Source organism: Lytechinus variegatus, chromosome 6 (genome assembly GCF_018143015.1).
Source record: "Lytechinus variegatus isolate NC3 chromosome 6, Lvar_3.0, whole genome shotgun sequence".
Taxonomy (NCBI): Eukaryota; Metazoa; Echinodermata; class Echinoidea; order Temnopleuroida; family Toxopneustidae; genus Lytechinus; species Lytechinus variegatus.
Genome location: NC_054745.1, coordinates 10,973,283 through 10,995,542, shown reverse-complemented (window position 1 = coordinate 10,995,542; position 22,260 = coordinate 10,973,283). Strand labels below are relative to the sequence as shown.

Sequence of the window (22,260 nt, the reverse complement as noted above, 5' to 3'; positions counted from 1 at the left end):
ATAATAATTATAAAGGAAGTTAATAATCAAACTAATTTTTTTTGAAAAAAAAATTATGGAGAAATCACGTTTTAATTCAAATAATACTTTAAAGTAATTTCACTGGAAAGTATGGTTGAACATAAATTAAAAAAAAGGATCAAAACTCCCGAAATCATAGCCCAAACCTTGAATGGTTTCATTTTAAAGTAAGCGGTTAATGACGAAATCTATCAACCATATGACCATCTTAGACATGACTTGACCTCGAACTAAAAATGGAGTGATTAAAAGAATCGAATCATTCTCACTGAAATCCCCTTACATGAGCTCCAATACATAACAACAACCTTATTAGGGAGAGCACTTCTTCAAGGTTCAATAGTCTCGGAAGTAAGTTTTGTTTTCTTAATATGGCGTTCAGTGGTCATGTTTGATTATTTTGACCTGGAGATGATCCTATATTGCAAAATTATTAACAGAAATGGAATCAACATACCAAATAACTCACGAAAAGAGGGATTATTCATGATTCTTGGACAAAAACTTGAGAATTAATAAAAGAAATGAGTATTCTTACTGAAATCCCTTTACATTAGTTCTAACACGTATAAGCCTCGGAAAGTAATTTTTCAAGATGGCGGTTGGCGGCCATCTTGGATTTGATCTTTTTGCAAAATTACAGCATGAATTGAATCAACATACCAAATGACTCACGAATAGACTCATTATTCATAATTCTGGGGCAAAGGGTTCAAGATGGCGTCATATGGCGGCCATCTTGGATTTGACCTGAAGATAACATTATATTGCAAATTAGAAAGCAGAAAGAGATTCTGCACACCCCAAAACCCCTAAACAGAGGTATTACTCGTCATTCTGGGGCAAGGGGAACAAAAGTCAATTTTCCAAGATGGCATCTGGCGGCCATCTTGGATTTGACCTGAAGATGACCTTACATTGGAAAAATGATTACAGAAATCGATTCTACACATCTCTAAACCCCTAAAACGAGTTATTACTCATCATTTTGTGGGCAGGGGTTCAAAAGTTAGGTTTTCAAGATGGCATCTGGCGGCCATTTTGGATTTATGTAATTTAGCAAAATTGCCCAAACGGCAACTTTGGGCAACCAAGCTGAATTTGTTCGAAGACCCCATAGGATCACGAATCAAGTAAAAAACTTCATCGGAAAGAACATTTCTAGGTTGGTGTATTGAGCCTATGAGACTGTCAAATCGACTAGTGATATCCCGGGGTCAGGCGGGCGGTGAGCAATCGTATGTACATGAAAGCACGTGATTTTCTTATCTCACAACTCGCGAATTGCAGGCATGGTGTCGTGAGCAAGAATTTTGCACACGAAACGCAGATCTGGGGCCCGAAACACAAAGTTTAGCCATGATTCTTGAACAGTTTTCTACGATTGGCTCTATTCAATATAAAGGGTAATCAATCGTAACATTGGAGTGAACGATAAATCGTTAACCTTTGTATTACGAGATCCTATGTTACCGTCCCCGAGGTCTGCAAAAAGTTATTCCAGAGTGGCTAATGAACGGAGGTTGCTTTTTGGTGTCATTCACTGAAATTTCGAATAAAACATGCATATTTAAAAGTATTTGTCCATTATCCAAGCCTTATGAGACATTAATACAACCATGAAGCATATCAATATTATCGTTAATATATCCTCTTTCGTGACGAATACTGATACTTTGCAACAGTAACTGTCGTTGTTGGTAAAACAGATACACGCAGATGTGAATATATATGCACATGCAAATTGTTGAACATAAACATGACAATTCGCCATGAATTATCTAATGTAATATACCTATACACACACACACACACATATACATATATGTTTATATATATATATATATATATATATATATATATATATATATATATATAGTCAAGAACACGATTGCAATCGATTTCTGCTATCTAAATCGTAGTGGGATGCGTATTCAATTCAGGATTTTCCCATTGTCTAAGAAAAAAAAGTAATGGAAAATAATTGATTTTCATGTGAAATCCAAGATGACCGTCAGAACTGCCAATATTGAACCCCTTGGAACACGATTTGGCAAAAGGAACATCAAGATTCATAAACTAGGCACTTCAAGCAATATACAAAGTTTGTAAACAAAACATATCTTAATGGTGCATAGGGACCCAATCTCAATAACAGAGAGGGGAAATGAAGAAGTGCGAATGGATAAGGAGTCGTGGCTTAAGCTGTATCTCGGCCTGCATGAGGAAAATGTTGGTTACCATGGTTACGGCTCGTGTCGAGCCGTTCCCAGTAATTTCAAGGTGATAACACCCTGACTGATTAGCAATGAATTTTATTACAATTTTGATTCTTACCTCTCCATGTGAACTTGTTTGTTTCTCTTCATATACACTGCATAAATACTCTTCAAGCCGCTGGTCGTTGTGTTCCAATTGGGACAACTGATCACAGATGATGACTTTATCTGCATATTTTAAAGCGCTCTTCTGTGAATGTGCAAGGTTACGAAAGAATTCCTCTTGAATGTTTTTCGGCATTGCATCCCATCCATTAACATCATGCACTATTATGCAGATCTTCATTTTACCTATTACGAGAAAGATAACAGTAAAAACGAAATAACTAAGGAAAGCCTGTAACATATATCAATTCGTTTGCATACATTTACATAATATGGCTAATAACCTTTCTTAGGCATTGGTAAATAATCTAAGAGCGGGTGCCAATGTTCCAAAGTAATCGGGTCATTATACATCTCACCCTCAAATAAAATGCAACGCAATTTTTTAAAATGGTTTTTGGTATTATCTGAAGATTTTCTGGTGGTTGTGTTCGCAAATTCTATTTATTCTACAGTGCGTGTCAATAAAAAGTTTACACTTTGAAAAAAAAGTCCTTGGAATTGAAAATAGTACAGCATGAAAAATACTTATGTCACATACATTCTTGGTTTGGGTCTTGTCTATCAAATGAAAGTAAACATTTTGACAGGATGTTATACTTGAGTGAGATATGTCCTTTTTTTGTAAAGCTCGCAGAAATCGGTTTGCTCAGAAATGCTAATTTGTTCCGCTGCGTGAAGGAAACAAAGGCGAAGCGAACTGACCGGTAGGTACATTCCTCAAAAGTATATTTTGCAATTTTAGCTTATTGTTAAAAAACCCCAGGGTTGCACGGGCCTAATCTCAACTGGCAGGCAACCCATTGCTCAATTTTTAAATTTGATGTTGCTGATTTTCAAAAATGAATGAATACTACTGACAATCTAACACTGATTCTAGGGAGGGTACCTATTGAACTTCCTTTTTCCAAATTAGAAAGATATATCACCACTATGGAACTATATTTTTACTGGCGGAAGAATTAGGGCCATTTTACTCTCTCAAATGATAAATTTTTTGTTGTTGTTTTAGCTTATACGGCGCGTATCATTCTGCAGTGAATATTTGCGCCAGTATAATTTGCGGTAATTTATATAACTTTTCTGTACTTAAATCAGTTTGATCCCGTCAGGTGTAGTCTTCATAAATGCTGATTTATTTTTAAAATCAGCCGGTCGAGGTTCCCTTTTATGGTCAGATATGGAATGTCAGACATTTATTTTATCCACTTGTAGTAAACATTCAACCCTCGAATTTCCTCCTTATTTTGTTATGAATTCTTTTGAAGTGCCACTTTAACACACGAGTCTATGGGAAATGAATTAGGCCTGTGAGCCCTATACCAAGACTATAGGCCTATTACAAAGGGAATTTCCTAGTGGATGAAACACCAACCCAAACTGTTCAGTAGCAAATTATTTTCACTAGTATGCATGTTTCAATCATCAAGAGGTTCAAAAACTGAGCTTAAGGGCACACGAGTGTAATTCATCTGCGCGCAATGCATGCCGGACAGGCGTAAGTAAAGATCACATGACTTTGTTGATTAAAATAATTCATTAAAAATAGATCAAATGTTTGTATATCAAAAGAAAAACGATAGACATAATGCTATGTTCATACTCTTTCATAATCAAGGCGTTTGGGAAGGCTAGACTGCATTTTTGTATTTCATTTTAATCATTATTACCCACAATGCAGTTCTGGTTTTTCTGGCGATGAACTGGCCGAAATTATGGTTAGTCTTATTTCAGGCCATTTAACTTTTGATTGAGCTGGTCAAGTACCTGATTAACATATCAAGTCTTAATGCACTGTTAATTGTGACTAATGTCAGTGAATTAAAGCAAAATCTATCGAGGGATTGATTTTTAATGATTTTTTGATGAGCTATGATATAACACGTGAGTGAATGGGGGTCTGTATTACTCATGTGTGCCCTATATCGCGACTACACTTCTACACTGTCGTTGCTATGGCTGGGCGTCGTCTGCTAGAAATCGGTGGTGAGAATGCTTCAAACAGTTTTATGTAAAGTGATATAGGTTATGTTTAACAACAGATGATAAGTATATTACTCGGCATTTAGTGCATTTATCGCTTACTATGCTGGAATGACGCTTTCAAATGTATATTAAATGCTTATCATTTATCATGCAGAAATGCGAGTTTCTACTGCCAATAGGAGATCTGGTTGGTTTGAGAGTGTGAAATGAAACAAGTACTAGTAGGAACTTCAAAATGATGAATAACTTCTAATTATCATCAGGATTACTATTTTCAATATTTAGAGCACGCAGAGAAAGAAAGATGAACAAAACATTAAAATACATAAACTTGTCTCAGTCAGATACATCATAGATTGCGCACTTGAATACTATTCACTTCGTTGAAAGCTACAGGAGAGGGGGGGGGGGGGGGGTGCTGAGTCGGGGTACATACCCCCATCCTCCTGGCTTGAAAGCAGGGCGGGTTGATGCCTATAACACCCCCCCCCCTTCTTCCTCCAAATTAACGGTTATAATAGGGAAGAGTGGCGAATGAGCAAAAGAAATGCTTACAATCTTTGTTTGTTATCAATTTTCTTTTATTTACTTTGTTTATTCTTATGCGAATACATAGGTAATAAATCACCTCGAACGAAATTAAACATGTAAACAAGAAGTTGTAAATCCACACAATACATATTTAGCCAATTGATGGACATCAAGCAAGTAGAACTTGTAGCTGCAATACCATAGGAAGCGCACAAAATATATGAATGGAACACTGCATTTTTACATTAAATTGAGGGGTGTCTAATGAAACGTTTTCTTTTCTTTTACGCGTTTAGTCAGATTAGGTATTGAATGCAAGGTATCAATCTCTTCAGGAGAACTCACTCTTTCTTTTGAGACCAAAATTTTCAACTTTTCGTCATTTGACCCACAGTATAGGGCACACGAGTGTAATTCATCTGCGCGCAATGCATGCCGGACAGGCGTAAGTAAAGATCACATGACTTTGTTGATTAAAATAATTCATTAAAAATAGATCAAATGTTTGTATATCAAAAGAAAAACGATAGACATAATGCTATGTTCATACTCTTTCATAATCAAGGCGTTTGGGAAGGCTAGACTGCATTTTTGTATTTCATTTTAATCATTATTACCCACAATGCAGTTCTGGTTTTTCTGGCGATGAACTGGCCGAAATTATGGTTAGTCTTATTTCAGGCCATTTAACTTTTGATTGAGCTGGTCAAGTACCTGATTAACATATCAAGTCTTAATGCACTGTTAATTGTGACTAATGTCAGTGAATTAAAGCAAAATCTATCGAGGGATTGATTTTTAATGATTTTTTGATGAGCTATGATATAACACGTGAGTGAATGGGGGTCTGTATTACTCATGTGTGCCCTTAACTGTTTATGTGCAAGGCTACAGAGGGGGTATATCAGGTAACAAATTGTGATTAGTAGATCATCTGTGTTTGTATACCGAGGCTAGGCTGTGTAGGCTAAAGTTAGCATGGTTAGTCTCTGCGTTGCATGTTTTCGTGTGTTTTTTGTATACCAACGAGCACTGTTGTATTGGTGTATAACACTCATTACAGGATACTAAAAAATAGATAGGCCTTGATCAATTGCAATTGTGAAATTGGTTCTTGGGAAAGGGATGGAGAACAGAGAACTTTAGAATTTGACTGAATAGTGGTGGATAAAATGAGCCGGTCTAGGTACCCATTTCTGGTCAGATATGGAATGTCAGAAATTTATCTTATCCACTGGTAGTAAACATTCAACCCTCGAATTTCCTCCTTATTTTTTATGAATTCTTTTTCAGTTCCACTTTAACACACGAGTCTATGGGAAATGAATTAGGCCTGTGAGCCCCCAGATACGTTTAAACATTTTGTAACAATTTTGCCACCCTAATCAACATTTTAAGCCGAGGTAAGCACAACCTTTACATTGTTTGTGCTAGCTGTATCTGAGGACATAACTAAATGTAAACAGAACATGAAGAAGTTTATTTCAGGCATGGCCAGCATTTTTTCACTTAATTTGTATCATTTAAAATGGATTTACATTTCTTATTTCATTAAAAACTTGCTTCTCCACACTTTTCCCAAGCTTGACAATGATTGGTTCCATTACAACAAACACACAATAAGATGAATAGAGTTGTATTCAACTTGTAACCCCTACATCTAAATACAACCTGGCAGACAAGTATAATAGGAATTGATACATACATAGAATGACATGTATGGGTATATGGCCACCAGATACAATCATATCCCCCAAAATGTTACATCAGATTACAACATTAATACAACTTCAAGAACTCCAAATGATATAGTAATGTCCAGGTTACTAATACAAGAACATGGTAACATGTTAGAAATAAAAATTTCTATAAATAACAAGAAATAAAGAAGTAGATATTAGAGAGCAAGTATGAAGCATGTATTTATTTATTTTGTTTTATTTATTTTATACTGCAGGGTAGGCCTGTTCAGTTCTTAAAACTGCTTTACAAAGGCGCCCTGAAGTTTAAAATACATGTACAAATGCTAATGCGCTCATCCAAACTGTGATGATACCGGGAATCAATGAAAAGCTGAGGAGTCTCTCTCTGATATCCCATCAAAATAATTTGATACAATTAAAAGGGCTTTAGATACCGGCTTGCTAGATTGGATTTAGATTTTTTTTCTGAATGCACTGTATAGAGAGAGAAGTGTCATACACACATGTATGAAAATATAGAATGATTAGCATTTCATGTCAAAACATAAGAAAATGGACGATGATGACATTACATCATCTGCCAACCTAGCGAATATTAATAACGATGCGCATATTTGCTGAATCCAAGCAAAAGCAAACACTTTCCCAAACCTAAGATTGGCTCTATTTAAAATTTGGATCAAAATTTTCTATTTAAACTAATTTGGCCGTTCATAAATGCATAGGTGGGTTCATTATCAGCCTAAAATTCCTGTCTATCACATTTCCTTATCAGTGAATGAGAATATGAACTATATAAGAAACCATGGAGAACCGTCCAGCACTTTCACTTTATAACCATTTTGAAATTATGTTACGCACCTGTTTCTTTCCATATATCTTGCAGATCTACAGACTTAAAAGCGAAATTTAAAAGGAAGCTTTTCGTAATGACAATTATTTTACGCTCCCTCTGGTCCATTAAATTTGCTCAGGGGAAAGCAAAAAATAATTGTGGCAATATTACTTTGAAATAATTATGAAACATACGTGTTTTCTTTGTGAACAAATTTTTCGGCATTACTCCTACGTGTTTAAGATCGCATGGTTCATCTGTAATTAAAATCATGGGTCAGAAAAAAATTGGAACCAGTGGGATTCGAACCTGTAATCTACTGCTTGCCGGGCAGCGACTCAACCACCAAGCTATTCTGGTTCACGGCGGACGGCATTTGCATATCAATGATTCAGAAAGGAGAGGATCGAGGGTATTTGTATTCCAGTTCATCGTGACTTAGCCGTGAACCAGAATAGCCTGGTGGTTGAGTCGCTGCCTGGCAAGCAGTAGATGACAGGTTCGAATCCCACTGGTTCCAATTTTTTCTGACTTATGATTTTCAATTATACAGATCGAGCATGCGATCTTAAACACATAGGAGTAATGCCGAAAAATTTGTTCGCAAATTTTTATTACCTCATACATGTCATAAAAGCCTCTTTATTTATTAATACGTGTTTTCACCGGTTTCCCATCGAAGCAATCGCACAGTTAACAAACAACTTTCTGCATGGCTGATCGTCAACAAAACGGAGTGTCGAGAAAGTCTATCATGTAAAACCTCTTCACTTTATGAAATTATTGGAATTCAAGCCTTATTTCAAACAAACATAACTTTGTTTTTTGACGTTTTCTGTAATTCCAGTATCAAATTAAAGCACAGACATTGAACTTTTTTTTAAATGTGAGTATCTTTTTGAAACTCAGATACCACCCGCCAAGTGACTTTTTGTTTTCCTTCCTTCAAATTGCTTTTGTTCACTCATGAATGAGGAATAATCTAATTTATTTCAAATGAAAGATAAAACCCACGCTTTACAATGATAGGTCATTTGTCTATTGTATTTGTGCTTCAGGCAGGATAAATCATCTGTAAATCTCGGTTTCATTGTTTGTGGGACACACTGTATATTTCGTACTGTGTTCAATATCACCATGGCATGGCGTCTACAATATATACCCGTGTCTATATGTGACTGGGGCTTTAAGCATACTCCAGGCAACTACACGGACCTACACATCATCAACACGGACCAACACGTCACTTACACGGACCATCTCGGATTGCTTGTTTACCCGGCAATCCACGGATGGCGTCGGATATTTTCGACAGTCAAAAACTGCCGTGTTGGCCTCCCGGACGTTCAAGGGCCTACACGGACCACCATGGACCTCCAAGGATGCCCAAGGTGTCAACACGGATCTTTCCCCGGACCACCCCGGATCAGATCCGGGATTATCCAGGCTCTATATGTTACCTCCCCGGATCATGCCGGCATTGCCGTGTTGATCCGTGTCTATATAATAATAATGATAATATTAATAATATAGGATATTTATATTGCGCACATATCCACCTTGTTAGGTGCTCAAGGCGCTCCTATATTACCCGGCTAAGCTAGGCGTTCATAGCACACACAGCTTCTTAAGGAATTACTTCCTACCGGTACCCATTTACCTCACCTGGGTCGAGTGCAGCACATCGTGGATCAGTTTCTTGCTGAAGGAAATTACGCCATGGCTGGGATTCGAACCCACGACCCTCTGTTTCAAAGTCCGAAGACTAATCCACTGGGCCACAACGCTCCACATATGTGACTGGGGCTTAAGCAAACTCCAGGCAACTACACGGACCTTCACGTCAGCAACACGTCTGCAACACGTCAGCTACACGGACCAATACGCCAGCAACACGGACCAACACGTCAGCTACACGGACAGACACGTCAGCTACACGCACCAACACGGCAGCTATATTGACCAGCAGGGCAAAGAAATCCGCTAATATAAATGAGCTGATTTTTTTTTCATTTAATTTTTTTCTCATCCTTGTCGCAACATCATATTTTTTTCTGAGTGAATTACAAAAAAATAATAATAAAAATAAAAAATCAAAACTCCAAACTTCCTTAACCAGTGAAAACGCTGTTTTTTTTATACAACGTAGTTTACTATTTCTATAGTAGTTGTTAAGTACTTGAAATCTTATGAAAAACATTTAATTTTGAATATTTAATCTTAAATACCTTAAAATTTTATGTCAAGTGTTTAACAATTACCCATGAAGTAAACAGCGTTGTATAACATTGATGGGGAAAAGAACACGGACTGCCAAGGATACTCCAGGCAGCTACACAGACCTACACGGTAAATACACTGACCTACATGTCAGCTACACGGACCATCCCGGATGGCTTGTCTACCCGGCAGTCCAAGGATGACGCTGGATGTTTTTGACAGTCAAAAACTGAAGTGTTAGCCTCCCGCAAGATCAAGGACAAACACGAACCACCATGGACCTCAAAGGATGCCCAAGGCGTTAACACGGATCTATATGTGACTGGGGCTTAAAGCCGTGACTGTCAAGGTAAATTCACATAATAAACTGGACAGAAAGACTCACCAGTTTAAAACTGACAACACCAAGTAATATACAAAGTCCCGTGAAAAAGTAATACGATTGGCCATGGACTCGTCGTTTTTAGAAAATATTTATTATTTCTTAATTTCTGCATTATCCTCACTGATTTAATGTTATTTAATTGGATTCGATTATATTCACCCCGAGACCATTGAGTTCAGGGAAAGAAAAAAAAATAATTTATTTTCCGAGGCTATTTTGGAGCTCACCAGTCCAAATATCCTAATTTGTGTTGAAATTTACGTTGGACCTTATATGAATTTCAGGGGCTCCATTTTAGTTTTCCAGGGCTCTTTAGGGCATTTCGGGGGCAAAATCGCCCCGAGCCCCCGTGTATTTTTCCCCCTGATTGAGTTACCATAAGCAACTTCATGCAAGCGTAGGCCTACGTCAGGTTTACTCAAGTCTACGTCGGTCTGAATGCAACTGCACACCATTTCATCCGCAAGTCTCAAAAGTTGTTTTTAGAAACTGGGGCATTTTTGTGTTGCGCCCATTGACGAGTGGATACCATGCGCGACCCCCCCCCAAAAAAAAAAACACACAAAAACACACACAAAAAAAAACACGTAAAAATGATGTCTTTTTCAAGGTAGGGCACATTATGTACGTAAAGAAATAAGCCTGTCAAAAACACTAAAATAGTGAAAAAAGGGGTATCTATTTTTATTGGGAAAGCTACGTGTTTAGGGCCAAATTGGCGAGGGGGTAAAAATTAAGACTAAAATGTTTTATAAAGGATGTTTTTTTTGCCCAAAGAGTCAACACTACGTGTTAAGAGTACGATTTGCGCGAGATGCGGGAGGTGGGGCTGTAATAAACCCAATGATGTAGGTAAAGGTAAAACCGACGACTGACGTCCGTGACATAAAAATAGAAATATCGCTTTACTTGTTTGGGGAGTCAATTCAGGGAATACTTAGCAAGAGTATCGGTTTGTTTCCAATACTTATTAAGGGTAGGGTTTCACACGCCAATACTTGTTAAGGGGTGCATTTTCAGAATATGGAAAATACGTGTTTAGGGTGCTTTTCGAGACCCCATACCATGGTCGCGCATGATATCCACTCGTCAATGGAAGTGCCACCCAGGCGTTGCGTAAGACACGTACGTGCAAAGCGCCAACTTAATGTGTTCCGCCATCTTGCTTGTTGGTTGCCGATAAAATGCGCATTTTCAGATTTTTTTACGCTCAGTCATTATCCATGACTGAAACATTGACCAATCAAAAACTAAGATTCTATAAGAAATATGAATATTCATATACGAAAGTATAAACATAGATAATTTAATTTTATGTGAAATTTAAACACAATTCTTCAAAATTGGGTTAGTTTTATGTCTGTAAAATGACCCTTAAAACCATATTTTTTTTCGAAAAAATAAGGGTTTTCCCAAGTTGTCATGGTAACATGGCCTGAATTAAAAAAGCGTAGCACACACTTTATTTTAGTGATCGAGGATGTATTTGTTTACGGTATACGTCTACAAAAGTTGTAACATTTTTTTCCAGACCATGGATGAACTTTCAAAAAGAGATATTTTAGGCAAGTTTTTATGATTTCCGGCAATTTTCTGACATAGGCATTTTGAAGACATAGTTTTTTTCAGAATTAGAAGAAGACATCATGGATTTTCCTAATTATCACGACGGATATGCAACTTACTTGTAAATAAATCAAACAAAGTCTATGATTTATTTTCGATAATGCAAAAAGAGACATTCAAGTCTCTGATTGAGAGCCGCAGATTTAACATTCGCACGGCGCAATGGTAACGTTTTCGCCGAATTCGTTGGGGCGAAAACACCAAGCGAGCCGTCCCACTCACCAGTCCCGAACGCTGCGCTGTATGTTTGATGATATATCTGGTGCCATTTCGTGCTTATAAATTTGTTTTTTCTACAATGCCACTATCTCATTAAAATTATTTGTCATGATAACATTGAAAATATTATCGTTTAATGGCCCAAAGGATCGACTGTAATAAAATACACTTGGAAATATTGTCAGAGAGTGATTAGTTACATTGTAGGTGATGTTTATGGTCAGAATTTAGTCATGGCTTCGGGTGAACTTACGCGAACGCGGTCACTTGCTCACGGGGCGAGTCGGCCTGGCAATTTGGTGGAGGGCCGTTACGTGCAGTGCAGCAAGAGCAGAGTTGGGGAGTTAAGTAAAAATACTTTGAAATAAGTAATCTGCAACTATTTTTTGTCTTACTCTTATCCCTTTAGATTAATTAGATAAGAGATTAAAATTCTAAAAGATTAAATCCAATTTTAGACAGTGGCAGAACAGAGTGGTGCTTTATGATTTAATGGGGGGGGGGGGGGTCGTGCATATGCCCCCAATTCAGAAAAAAGAGGAAAAAGAAAGAGAATCTTGCGAACTTGTTCAATTGGATTTTTGTAACCAAAACATCAAAATTATGCTCATGTCGGTTGCAACTTACTAAATTCTTTTTAAATTTTGCCTGATCGATACGCCATATCGTGTATAACCCCCAATTTTTTTTCGCTCGTTCATGTCGTTACGCCACTGATATAACAGCTAGTTTATGCCAACATTATTTGGTTGCGGGATCAATTCAGCTATAACTAAACATTTATACTTTATGCCTGTTCAACTTCATACAGGTTTAGGCCTGTATTTATGAGATATTTTTAAGATCTATGGGTGCCTTCATTATTTTCATTTTCAATTAAAACAATTATTAATTATGTATTAATTTAGTATTAACCTCCATGATACATTTTATTGTGTTAAATCGTGCCATTTCTGTTATATTAAGCCCTTGTAAAAACATGCTCAGTAGCAGACCCCCTCCCATATATAAACACAATATAAATGTATATAAAATGAATTGACCCCCCCCCCGGCTTCCCTATCGAGGACAAAATGAAAAAAAATCAAAATAATTGACCGCCCCCCTTTGACGAGGCAGCTGTCGGTGGCATGAGTGGCATGATGTCTTCTTTGACTTTTTTGCGTGTAAAAATAATACTGAAGAAATATAGGGGCACTCTAAGTGTCCCCCATGAAAATCAATCTGGATCTGCAAGTGCATGGGGCTGCGCCCTCTCCAACGTCATAACTTCACCATGGCTCCGTAACACAAAGATTAGCGATCAATCGCTAAATGAATTGGCTAATCAAGATCAATGTTACACGTGCATTTGTCGCAAAATACTGACTAAGAACCAATCAGAAGCGTTCTTTCATTTTTGCTATTCATCGTAAACCTTTGTGTTACGGAGTCCATATGTTTACGTTCTAGCTCTCATATTTTTCATCTCCCTGATTTTTGGAAGAAAAAAAAACAAGGCGAAAGAAAAGAGTGAAATAAATCCAATACGATTAATCACAATTTGAGTTGTTTGAAAGAATTATACTTTATTAAATTCTACAACCATGATGAAGAATAAACAGCAATCTTGATAAATTCTGGGGTTTTTTTCAAAAAATAAGAACCAATTAACCTTTTTCTGATTTTTCTGTCACTTTCCACATTTTGAAGAAAAAAATTAAGTTTTTCATCGACGCCCTGCACTGATGATGAAACTGTATCCCACTGGGTCCTCTTAACTCCCCCCGGCCCCTCTCTCTCTCTCCCTCCCCCCCCCCCAATAAAGCGCCTTGCTCATTTCTCTTATCTCACCTTGACCTTAATTAGTTAATCTTAACGATTTGGCGGTACTGTCAAACGTGACTGGTCGCCATCATAGCTTCATCCCCAACAAACACGGAACAAACAATCACAACAATATTCTGGTGTTCGACCCAACATCATTCCGTTCAATCACTGATCTCTCCCCTACCTGGATGGGAACAATAACGCTGATTGGCCTATTCCGTGTTGAAGCACCGGAAGTTGGTACCTCCGCACGCCGAGTTCCCCCAAAAAGCCAAAATCGGAGTAGAGTCTGGTACACGGCAACAGTGTCAATTCTTAATTATACTTACCAAATCAACTCTTATAACAGCACTTTTCAATGTGAATTTATACCTGATACAAAGTTTAAGATGTCGTCCTGTGCCACGTATAATTTCACTATTGTGACGACCGTGGAAACAGAGAAAATGGGATTACTTTTCACAGATAAGACAAGCTGGTGAACTGCATAGTTGTAGACTTTATGTAGTCCCGTGTGCTCAAATACATGTGTGGTAATTCTAAATTACCAGAGCAAGTTTCCAAAACTTGAAAACTCCGGGCGGGGGGGGGGGGGTGTTATCGATTGTTGTGATTTCTCTGGAAGCGTGATGAATTCAAACCATGATTCAAATGAATATTCAGTTTATTAATATTCACAAATGTCACCAAGTTTTATGAGTTTATCAATCATGTTTGGACAGAAGAATATCACGACTGAGACACGAAAATACTGACCGTGTATAGCATGTATTGTGAAACTTAAGTTAAGACTGAAAATCTGCCGTTTCGGAGGAGTTAAAAAAATATTTTTTGCAAGCATAGATCCTGACCGAAATAGACTGATTTTTGGGACAAGGACTGGATCTACAAGGTATTCTGAAAATTATTTATCTTTTATTTGTGAAAGGACAATAAAATTTACAAGCTATAGGTACATGTACGGTATAGGACTAGGACTTTAGGGGGCTTACGTAACTTGTGGCATGTGAATTTGTGATATTTCTCTGTCAACAATAGATCGAATTATTTTTTCCAAGAACTTTTTTTTATAAGTACGTAAAAAAGACATTAAGCTACAGAGACGGATTAACAGACTTCAGAAATTTCACAGAACTTATTTTGAGATGCCGAATGTCGAAAGAAAAAATGTCTCGGTGGAGCAAAAAAAAGGGGGGGGGGGTATCAACCAGAAATTTAGGGGGTGACGCAATAAAAATAATCTGACAAGCAAAAAAAGGATATCGACCCAAAATTTAGGAAGGGATGCAAAACAAAAGAAATAATCTGACAAGCATCAAAAAAGGGTTATCAACCAGAATTTCAGGGCGGACCACAACGATTTTAGGGGGGTCCACCTGAATTTAAAGGGGATGGCAGGAAAAAAAATGACAAGCAAAAAGAACAAAAAAAAAGTTGTCAACATAAATTTTGGGGGGTCTGTCCCCCACCTAAAATTTAGGGGTACAGGACCCCCCCCCCCCCGCTTCCGCTGCCTACAGTGTATATGAACAAACTGGGTAGAGGATAATTGAAGAGGGTCGATCGATGTGACAGAAGGAAAGAGAGAGAGAGAAGGTCAAGTCCACCTCAGAAAAATGTTGATTTGAATCAAAAGAGAAAAATCAGACAAGCACAATGCTGAAAATTTCATTAAAATCTGATGTAAAATAAAAAGTTATGACATTTCAAAGTTTCGCTTATTAAAAAAAAATAGTGATATGAACGAGCCAGTTACATCCAAATGAGAGAGTCAATGATTTTACTCACTATTTCTTTTGTGTTTTATAGTTTGAATTATACAATATTTCAATTTTTACGAATTTGACGTTTAGGACCTCCTTGCCGGAAGCACAAAATGTTAAAATAATGGAATACCAACCGAGATGTGCATATAACTGTTTTGTGAAATGAAGCGAAACTTTAAACTGCCATAACTTTCATTACATCCGATTTTTTGATGAAATTTTCAGAGTTATGCTTGTTGAGTTTTTTTCTTTTTATTCAAATCAAGTTTTTGTTGGGTGTGGACTTGTCCTTTAAAGGGCGAGTCCACCTCATGAAAATGATTATTTGAATAGAGAGAAAAACACACAATAATGCTCAAAATTTAATCAAAATCAGAAATAAAATATGAAAGTTACATTTTCAACGATTGAAAACGATGAATTTTTCGGTGTTACACTTGTTTGATTTTTTTTGGGGGGTGGGGTAGACTTAAATTAAAGGGGGGGTTCAAGCCCAGTGTTATAAGCCTTCATAACCTAGAAAGTCCTCGCCATATCGATCCTAAGATGGTTATTTGGAAAACCTCCAAAATACCCCTATACAAGTCAAGGATTTCATCCATTCTTCCGTAGGTGAGAAAAACACCAACCCCTTCAAAATTATGTTTCCGAATTGTATACTGGGAAAGTACCATGGTTCAAGAAAATTGCAAATTCTGGCACCTTAAATATATGAAGTTTTGTATAAAAAGCAATGAGTGCTTCTGTGTGCAGACAGCTAGCGTATCGCTCACAATGCACATGCTAATGGAGCGATCGCGTTCCTTTTGGGGGAACTGGTATGGCGGACAATAGAACTCGCGGGCTTCAAACAAAGGACCCTCCCAGCATATCCAGTTAGGGGAGAGATCAGTGCGTTCAATACGCGGAATAGGCCATACGTGGGCATGCACAAACAACGTGGGTTCTCAAAAACTGACCCGCGTTTGGACTGAAATTGTGATTAAAATAAAAATGTTACAAATATCACAAAAATATGGGTATAATAACGGATATTTGATTAACGGAAAAACATCAATCGCTTATTCATAATAATTCCGGAAAAGATTTGAACGAGGTTTTTATCAATGGTAATCAAGAGGAATTAGCGTATAGATGAATGGCGCTCAACGTTAGCCGGGTGAGGGCGCGCGCCAAATCTGGCCAGAATCTGGCAATATGGCGTCGCCCTTTAAGCTGACGTTGGGTCTATGGCTCGTGCACGTACGTGAAGAGTGGCGTGAAGTTGCAGAGTGTTGTTTAGGCTTGCGTATGCCTTCTGGGGCCCGTTTCATAAAACTTTTGACTTGCAACTATAACATCTCCCATATCTATGGCAAATCTTGTTATTGCAATGGCAACTTGTCATAGTTGCAAATATCCGTTTCATAAAAGCAATAACAAATTGTTATCGTAAATAAAAGTAAATAAATGAAAAATAGTTCGTGAACGAGCCTGATATGCTGCTAACAGCCGGTTTTTTTTCTTTACACACGTCGTCTGCGATAAAATTCTGATGGTGACAGAATTTACGGAAATTTGAATCGGAGATGTAAGTACTTTCTAATTATCATATTTATTCAATTATTACATCATTTGATAAAGTAATAAATAAATCACGGAGGAAAGAATGAGATTGACAATACATATCATATTTCCATCGTTTTCTACGAGTAATAAACATGCATTTTGCCCGGGGATATCGTGGAGGCATCATCGACATGGTCGAGATGCCGAGTGGTCGCTACCCCGGAGCTTCGGGGTAGTACACGGCAGTAGTGTTGATGTGTGTGGGGTGGAGCTCGAATGAGCGGCGCTGCGACTGTCTTGAGTTGCATCTGTCTTTCTTTCTGACTTTAGTCTTGAATTACCTAATTCAGTGCGATACGTGAACAGCTGTGTGAGAGTGAGCCTTTATTATTTTGTGGCTTGGGTTGTTGTGGGCGACAAAAATACAGTCAAGTCTCGAGAATCATGGATGGGTGTCGATTGGTGTTTACGCTCATGTTTGGCCTAGGCCTAGGTTAGTTTGGCCTCGGCTTGGGCATGTTTTTTTTTTTTTTTTTGGGGGGGGGGGGTAACTAACACGAATACTGTACTCTGTAACTATGAGGGATTGTTTTTCTTATAGTTTTCAGGGGGAGTGGGTGGCTTGCGAGTATAAAAAGTTTGATGGCCAGACAGTAATAAAAAAAAGACAAAATTAATTTTCTTTGAAAGCTGTGACTTAGCAAAAATTTGACCAGCAGGAAGTTGGTTGTATATTCAATATTCAAACTGTGAAGTTGGTTTGATATTCTCATTATTTAGGTTCGATATTCAAACGCATGTGAAGTTGGACAGATATTCAATATTAAAAAATTAGGGAGTTTGAAAGCTAGCTAGGGGGTTTAAAAAGGCAGCACGTCTCTGGCAACCATAAAATCACTGGCTTGCCCTAATATGAGGACTTTCAGGGGACAAAAGTCAGTGAATAAAAGGGTATGATTTTTTTTTTGAGAGGCCTGAAGGGTATTTCGACGGCCTAGCCGGGGTAATCACATATCCTAACTTGTAGAACTCGACTCGGGCAACAAGATAAGCCGTAACTTGACCCGGCGCATGCACATTTAGGGGGCTCAAATTAACAAAATTAAAGGGAATAAAGGGCTATTTAGAGCATTTTTTTAATTTAAAAAAAGTTATTTTTTTTCAAGGGGCCCCCAGGGATATCCCGACGGCCTGCCAGGGTAGACACCTATCCTAACTTGTAGAACTCGACTCGGGCAACAAGATAGGTACTAGCTTGACCCGGTGCATGCACATTTAGGGGGCTCAAATTAACAAAATTAAAGGGAATAAAGGGCTATTTAGAGCATTTTTTTAATTTAAAAAAAGTTATTTTTTTTCAAGGGGCCCCCAGGGATATCCCGACGGCCTGCCAGGGTAGACACCTATCCTAACTTGTAGAACTCGACTCGGGCAACAAGATAAGTACTAGCTTGACCCGGTGCATGCACATTTAGCGGGCTCAAATTAATAAAAATGAAGGGAATAAAAGGCTATTTAGAGCATTATTTGCATGTTTTTTGTTGAATTCAATTGACCATTGACCCCCCCTCAAGAAAAAAAATAAATGAATAAATGAAATGAAAAAAATGAAAATGAATATAATAAATAAAAAAATAAAAACAGGCAATATATACATATATATATTACTGGTATATAATCTATAGAGAGGGGGGGGGGGGTGGAATCTAGATCTAATAATTATGTGTTGATGATGGACACAATTTATCTGCTTGAAATGACCGCATTTGTCAGGCCTCGGAGCTGAGACATCAAGACAGAGCGACCGAGGCCAAGAATGTCAGGCTTCGAGGATGCAAATTCTGGTCCCGAGGCCAGCCTCGGTATACAACACTGATAACTATCATGACTATAGAATCAGCATGCACTCTATACCCTACAGGATTGATTACAAAGATGTATGTGATTCAACAAGAAATAATTCGTCAACATATATATCTAAATGGGGTATTGTACAGTACAATGGATCAACCAATGATACCAGTTGTATTCTGACATTTAAATCCATGTTCCTCTTCGACCAATGTTGTCAAATAAAAACCTTGCTTTGAGCATAACATCCTCAAGGTGGTCTGAAATTCTATTAGATGAGGGTACATGTACTCTTCTGTGGAAGTTCATTTTATGCTTTGACTGCTATATCTACAAGTTTTATTATCAATATGCTAGTGTTCTGAAGTTGATGTGTTAATAATCAAATGTTTTAATGTTTATTCTACTTAAAACATAATAGATGGAGACCAGCAGCGTGGCAGCAGGAGCTAATGTTGGTTGTGATGAGGCGTATACCACCATCAACAATGCTGCAATTGCAGTCACCACCACCACTGCTAATGCCACCACCACCAAGTCTGCTTCTGCCACTGCCATCACCATTGCCACCGCCACTACCAAGACCACTCCTGACACAAAGCCCCCAAGTCCTCAACTGACCAGATATTGCAGCTGGAGAAGGATAGACCAGGAACTTCAAAGCCAGGGCTTGCCGGTCTCCTACGATAAGAAAAATGCCAAGGGCCCATCTAAAGAACTTGTAGCAGAATATTTGGCCACAGTTGTAGAAATGCAGAGACTAACAAACTACCACAGGTAAAAATCAATGTCAGATATGATGGATAGGCTTTGAAATATGGGTTGCAGAATGAATATCAGTAAAACCCATCATGATGTGCAATCTGATTTAACCCTAAAAAGGCGGTGGGGGCCCAAAAATTTTCAGGATAAATCCACAACGTGAAAGATGGTGCTGCATCATTATATGCCTTTTAAAAAAAAGTTTAATGAGTTTTTTAGACAAAATTAGTGACACCTGGGTACCCGGTTCTGAAATTATGCAACATTGTGTAAATACACATGTCAGAATTGCTCTAAAATGTGATTTCATGAACAAATCCATTGCAAAATCTGTTCATAGCCAAAATTCATAATTGCATCATACAGGTTAATGTTAATTTTTACTGATTAAAATCATTTAATTTCATGGTGCTTATGATCAGAAAATTTTGTCAAAAAAAAAATACAGATGAAAGGGATTTGATAACAATTAATTTTCATGTGTCTGAACAAAAACTTCAAGGGCTTTGTTTATAGATTTCCAGACAAATTCTAATTTCATGCATGATTTAGTAAAATATACTAATTAAAAATAAATTGAAATAATTTTAGAATGATCAAATATAATTTTTTTTCATCTGTGGCAGGCATTTGCATTTCTTCACAATTGCGCAGTTAACGGTCGATCTTAAGGGCCCCCCACCCCCATTCCACCCATCTTTCCTGCCTCCAAAATACCCTGGCAGCCTTATTAGGGTTAGATTAAGTTTACATTAAGCAAACATAAAATTCTTACAATGGATTTCAGTGGCGTAATGAGCCAAATATTTTGAGAAGGCTAAATATGGCGGATGGAAAAAAAAGTTCTCCAAAGATGCAAGAGAGCGAAGGGAGTTAGCAAAATTTTTGAACTTTTTATACTGAAATCAAATATTTGGAAAGATTTTGAGGTAATAATATTCAGTAAATACTTCTCTATTTCACCCTTTCCTGTTCCCTTTCTTTCTTTTTCTCTTTTTTTTCTTTGTCGTGAAACATTAGGGGGGGGGGATGATCCCCATCTTTACGCCAGTGATGGATTTAATACTTTTTGCATGTACAATGATGATGCTCGCTCTCTCCCTCACCCATCCTCACTATGTGTACATATGTGTGTGCAAGATGAAATATGAGGAATAATTGCATGAAGTGACGTTTCTCAACCAGAGATTCCTTATATATTATTTACTGTTGCATGTTTGCATTTTTGTTCATCATATTAACCCATCTTGACCCCTTTACCCCCCCCCCCCTTGACAAAGACCTAGTAGTCAAATGAAGGTTCCTTTTATTTTCTTTTGATATACATGCAATGTATCCTTGTGAGAAAAGAAATTATAGTGCCAAACATTTTTTGAAAATTTCAATTTAATTTATTCCTTCAGGTGAGGCTTTGTCCGCAGTTCCAGAAAGACACAAGATAGTATCAGAAATCCATGCCAAAATCAATGACTGAAGGGTTTGGAGAGCCAGATAAAGAGCCTAGAAATGTGATTTAACAGTAAGTTAAACTTATTTATAATTCTGATTCATTTTGGCATAGGAAGTAAGTCACAGGATAACAATTTGAATGATTTTTGTCTTCTTAATTTGATCTTTGTCAAGAATCCAACTTTTAGAATTAAACTCTAATTTTGAGGTGTTGATGATTTTTTTTTCAGCTGCAAAAGTAAATTGGTACATGTACATGAATATTCTGCATTTCTATAATGATTGACCCCCACCACTACCACCTAAGATGCAACATGTCAAATTACTGTCAAACTCACTTCATCATGTTTTTAATTATCAATTTTTCAGTAAAGGAGTAAAAGGACTCAGAAAGATTACCCAAAGAAGCTCACATAATTTTTTTTACTGGTAGACCCATTACATTCATTTGATGAATTGAGTTCATGTAAAATCAACTAAATGTAATGCGTACAAAATCATGTTAATACACCTTACTAGGTGAGGCTATTCTGGAAGGTCATCCGGGGTGCCTGAGGATCTTGTCCATTTGGATAAATCTTGCAAAGTATCAAAAGGTGCCTTTACCCCCACTCTATTAAGGGTTAACAATGAAAGTGAAATTAGGAATAATTTAGTATCTTGCTTAAAAATTAATTACTATTTCAGGTACTTCAATCACATGAACAGTAGCAGGAGCAAAAACAGCAGCAAACACACAGGAGATGTAACGACTACATTGACCAACAACTACAGCAGCATCAACAATTTCTGCAGGAGATGCAAAAACCACACTGGCAACCTCAACAACATCAAGGTGTCCAACAAGCACTCCGGGAACGTTAACAGCAACCACAGCTTCAGCTGGAGTTTCAACAAACACATCAGAAAACAAGTGGAATGCCTCTGGCCGTCTCACCTGCACCACGCGGTTCAATATAGCAGCAGTGCTGACTTTCAATACTACTCTAACTCGCACAAGATGTTCAGTGATACATGGTTACTCTTATGTCCACTTTTATGAACTAGACCAATAAACTTACAGAGATATGATGGTTATTCAACAAAAAAACCCAACATGGCCAAAGTTCATTGACCTTACATGACCTTTGACCTTGATCATGTGACCTGAAACTCGCACAGGATG

General features: G+C 37.6%; 1 protein-coding gene across 2 annotated transcripts; it reads left to right on the top strand.

Annotated features, from left to right (window-relative positions):
* The first annotated feature begins 17,036 nt into the window (after window positions 1-17,036).
* LOC121416507 lies at window positions 17,037-21,993 on the top strand. 2 transcript variants are annotated; one of them, XM_041609998.1, is made up of 4 exons: window positions 17,037-17,055; window positions 19,306-19,661; window positions 21,050-21,165; window positions 21,783-21,993. In XM_041609998.1, exons 2-3 carry the CDS (start codon window positions 19,306-19,308, stop codon window positions 21,051-21,053), a joined length of 360 nt encoding a protein of 119 aa, XP_041465932.1. In that variant the 5' UTR covers window positions 17,037-17,055; the 3' UTR covers window positions 21,054-21,165; window positions 21,783-21,993. The 2 variants fall into 2 exon arrangements, with proteins under 2 accessions (XP_041465932.1, XP_041465931.1); XM_041609997.1 differs by lacking the exon at window positions 17,037-17,055 and having other exon boundaries at window positions 19,132-19,661; window positions 21,055-21,165.
* Window positions 21,994-22,260: the final 267 nt, after the last annotated feature.

Bases quoted from the DNA above. Each gene is read 5' to 3' on its own strand.
- LOC121416507 (XM_041609997.1), top strand. From the start codon at position 19,306: ATGGAGACCAGCAGCGTGGCAGCAGGAGCTAATGTTGGTTGTGATGAG. The intron at 19,662-21,054 runs GTAAAAATCAAT...CCTTCAGGTGAG, and splicing joins AGACTAACAAACTACCACAG to GCTTTGTCCGCAGTTCCAGA.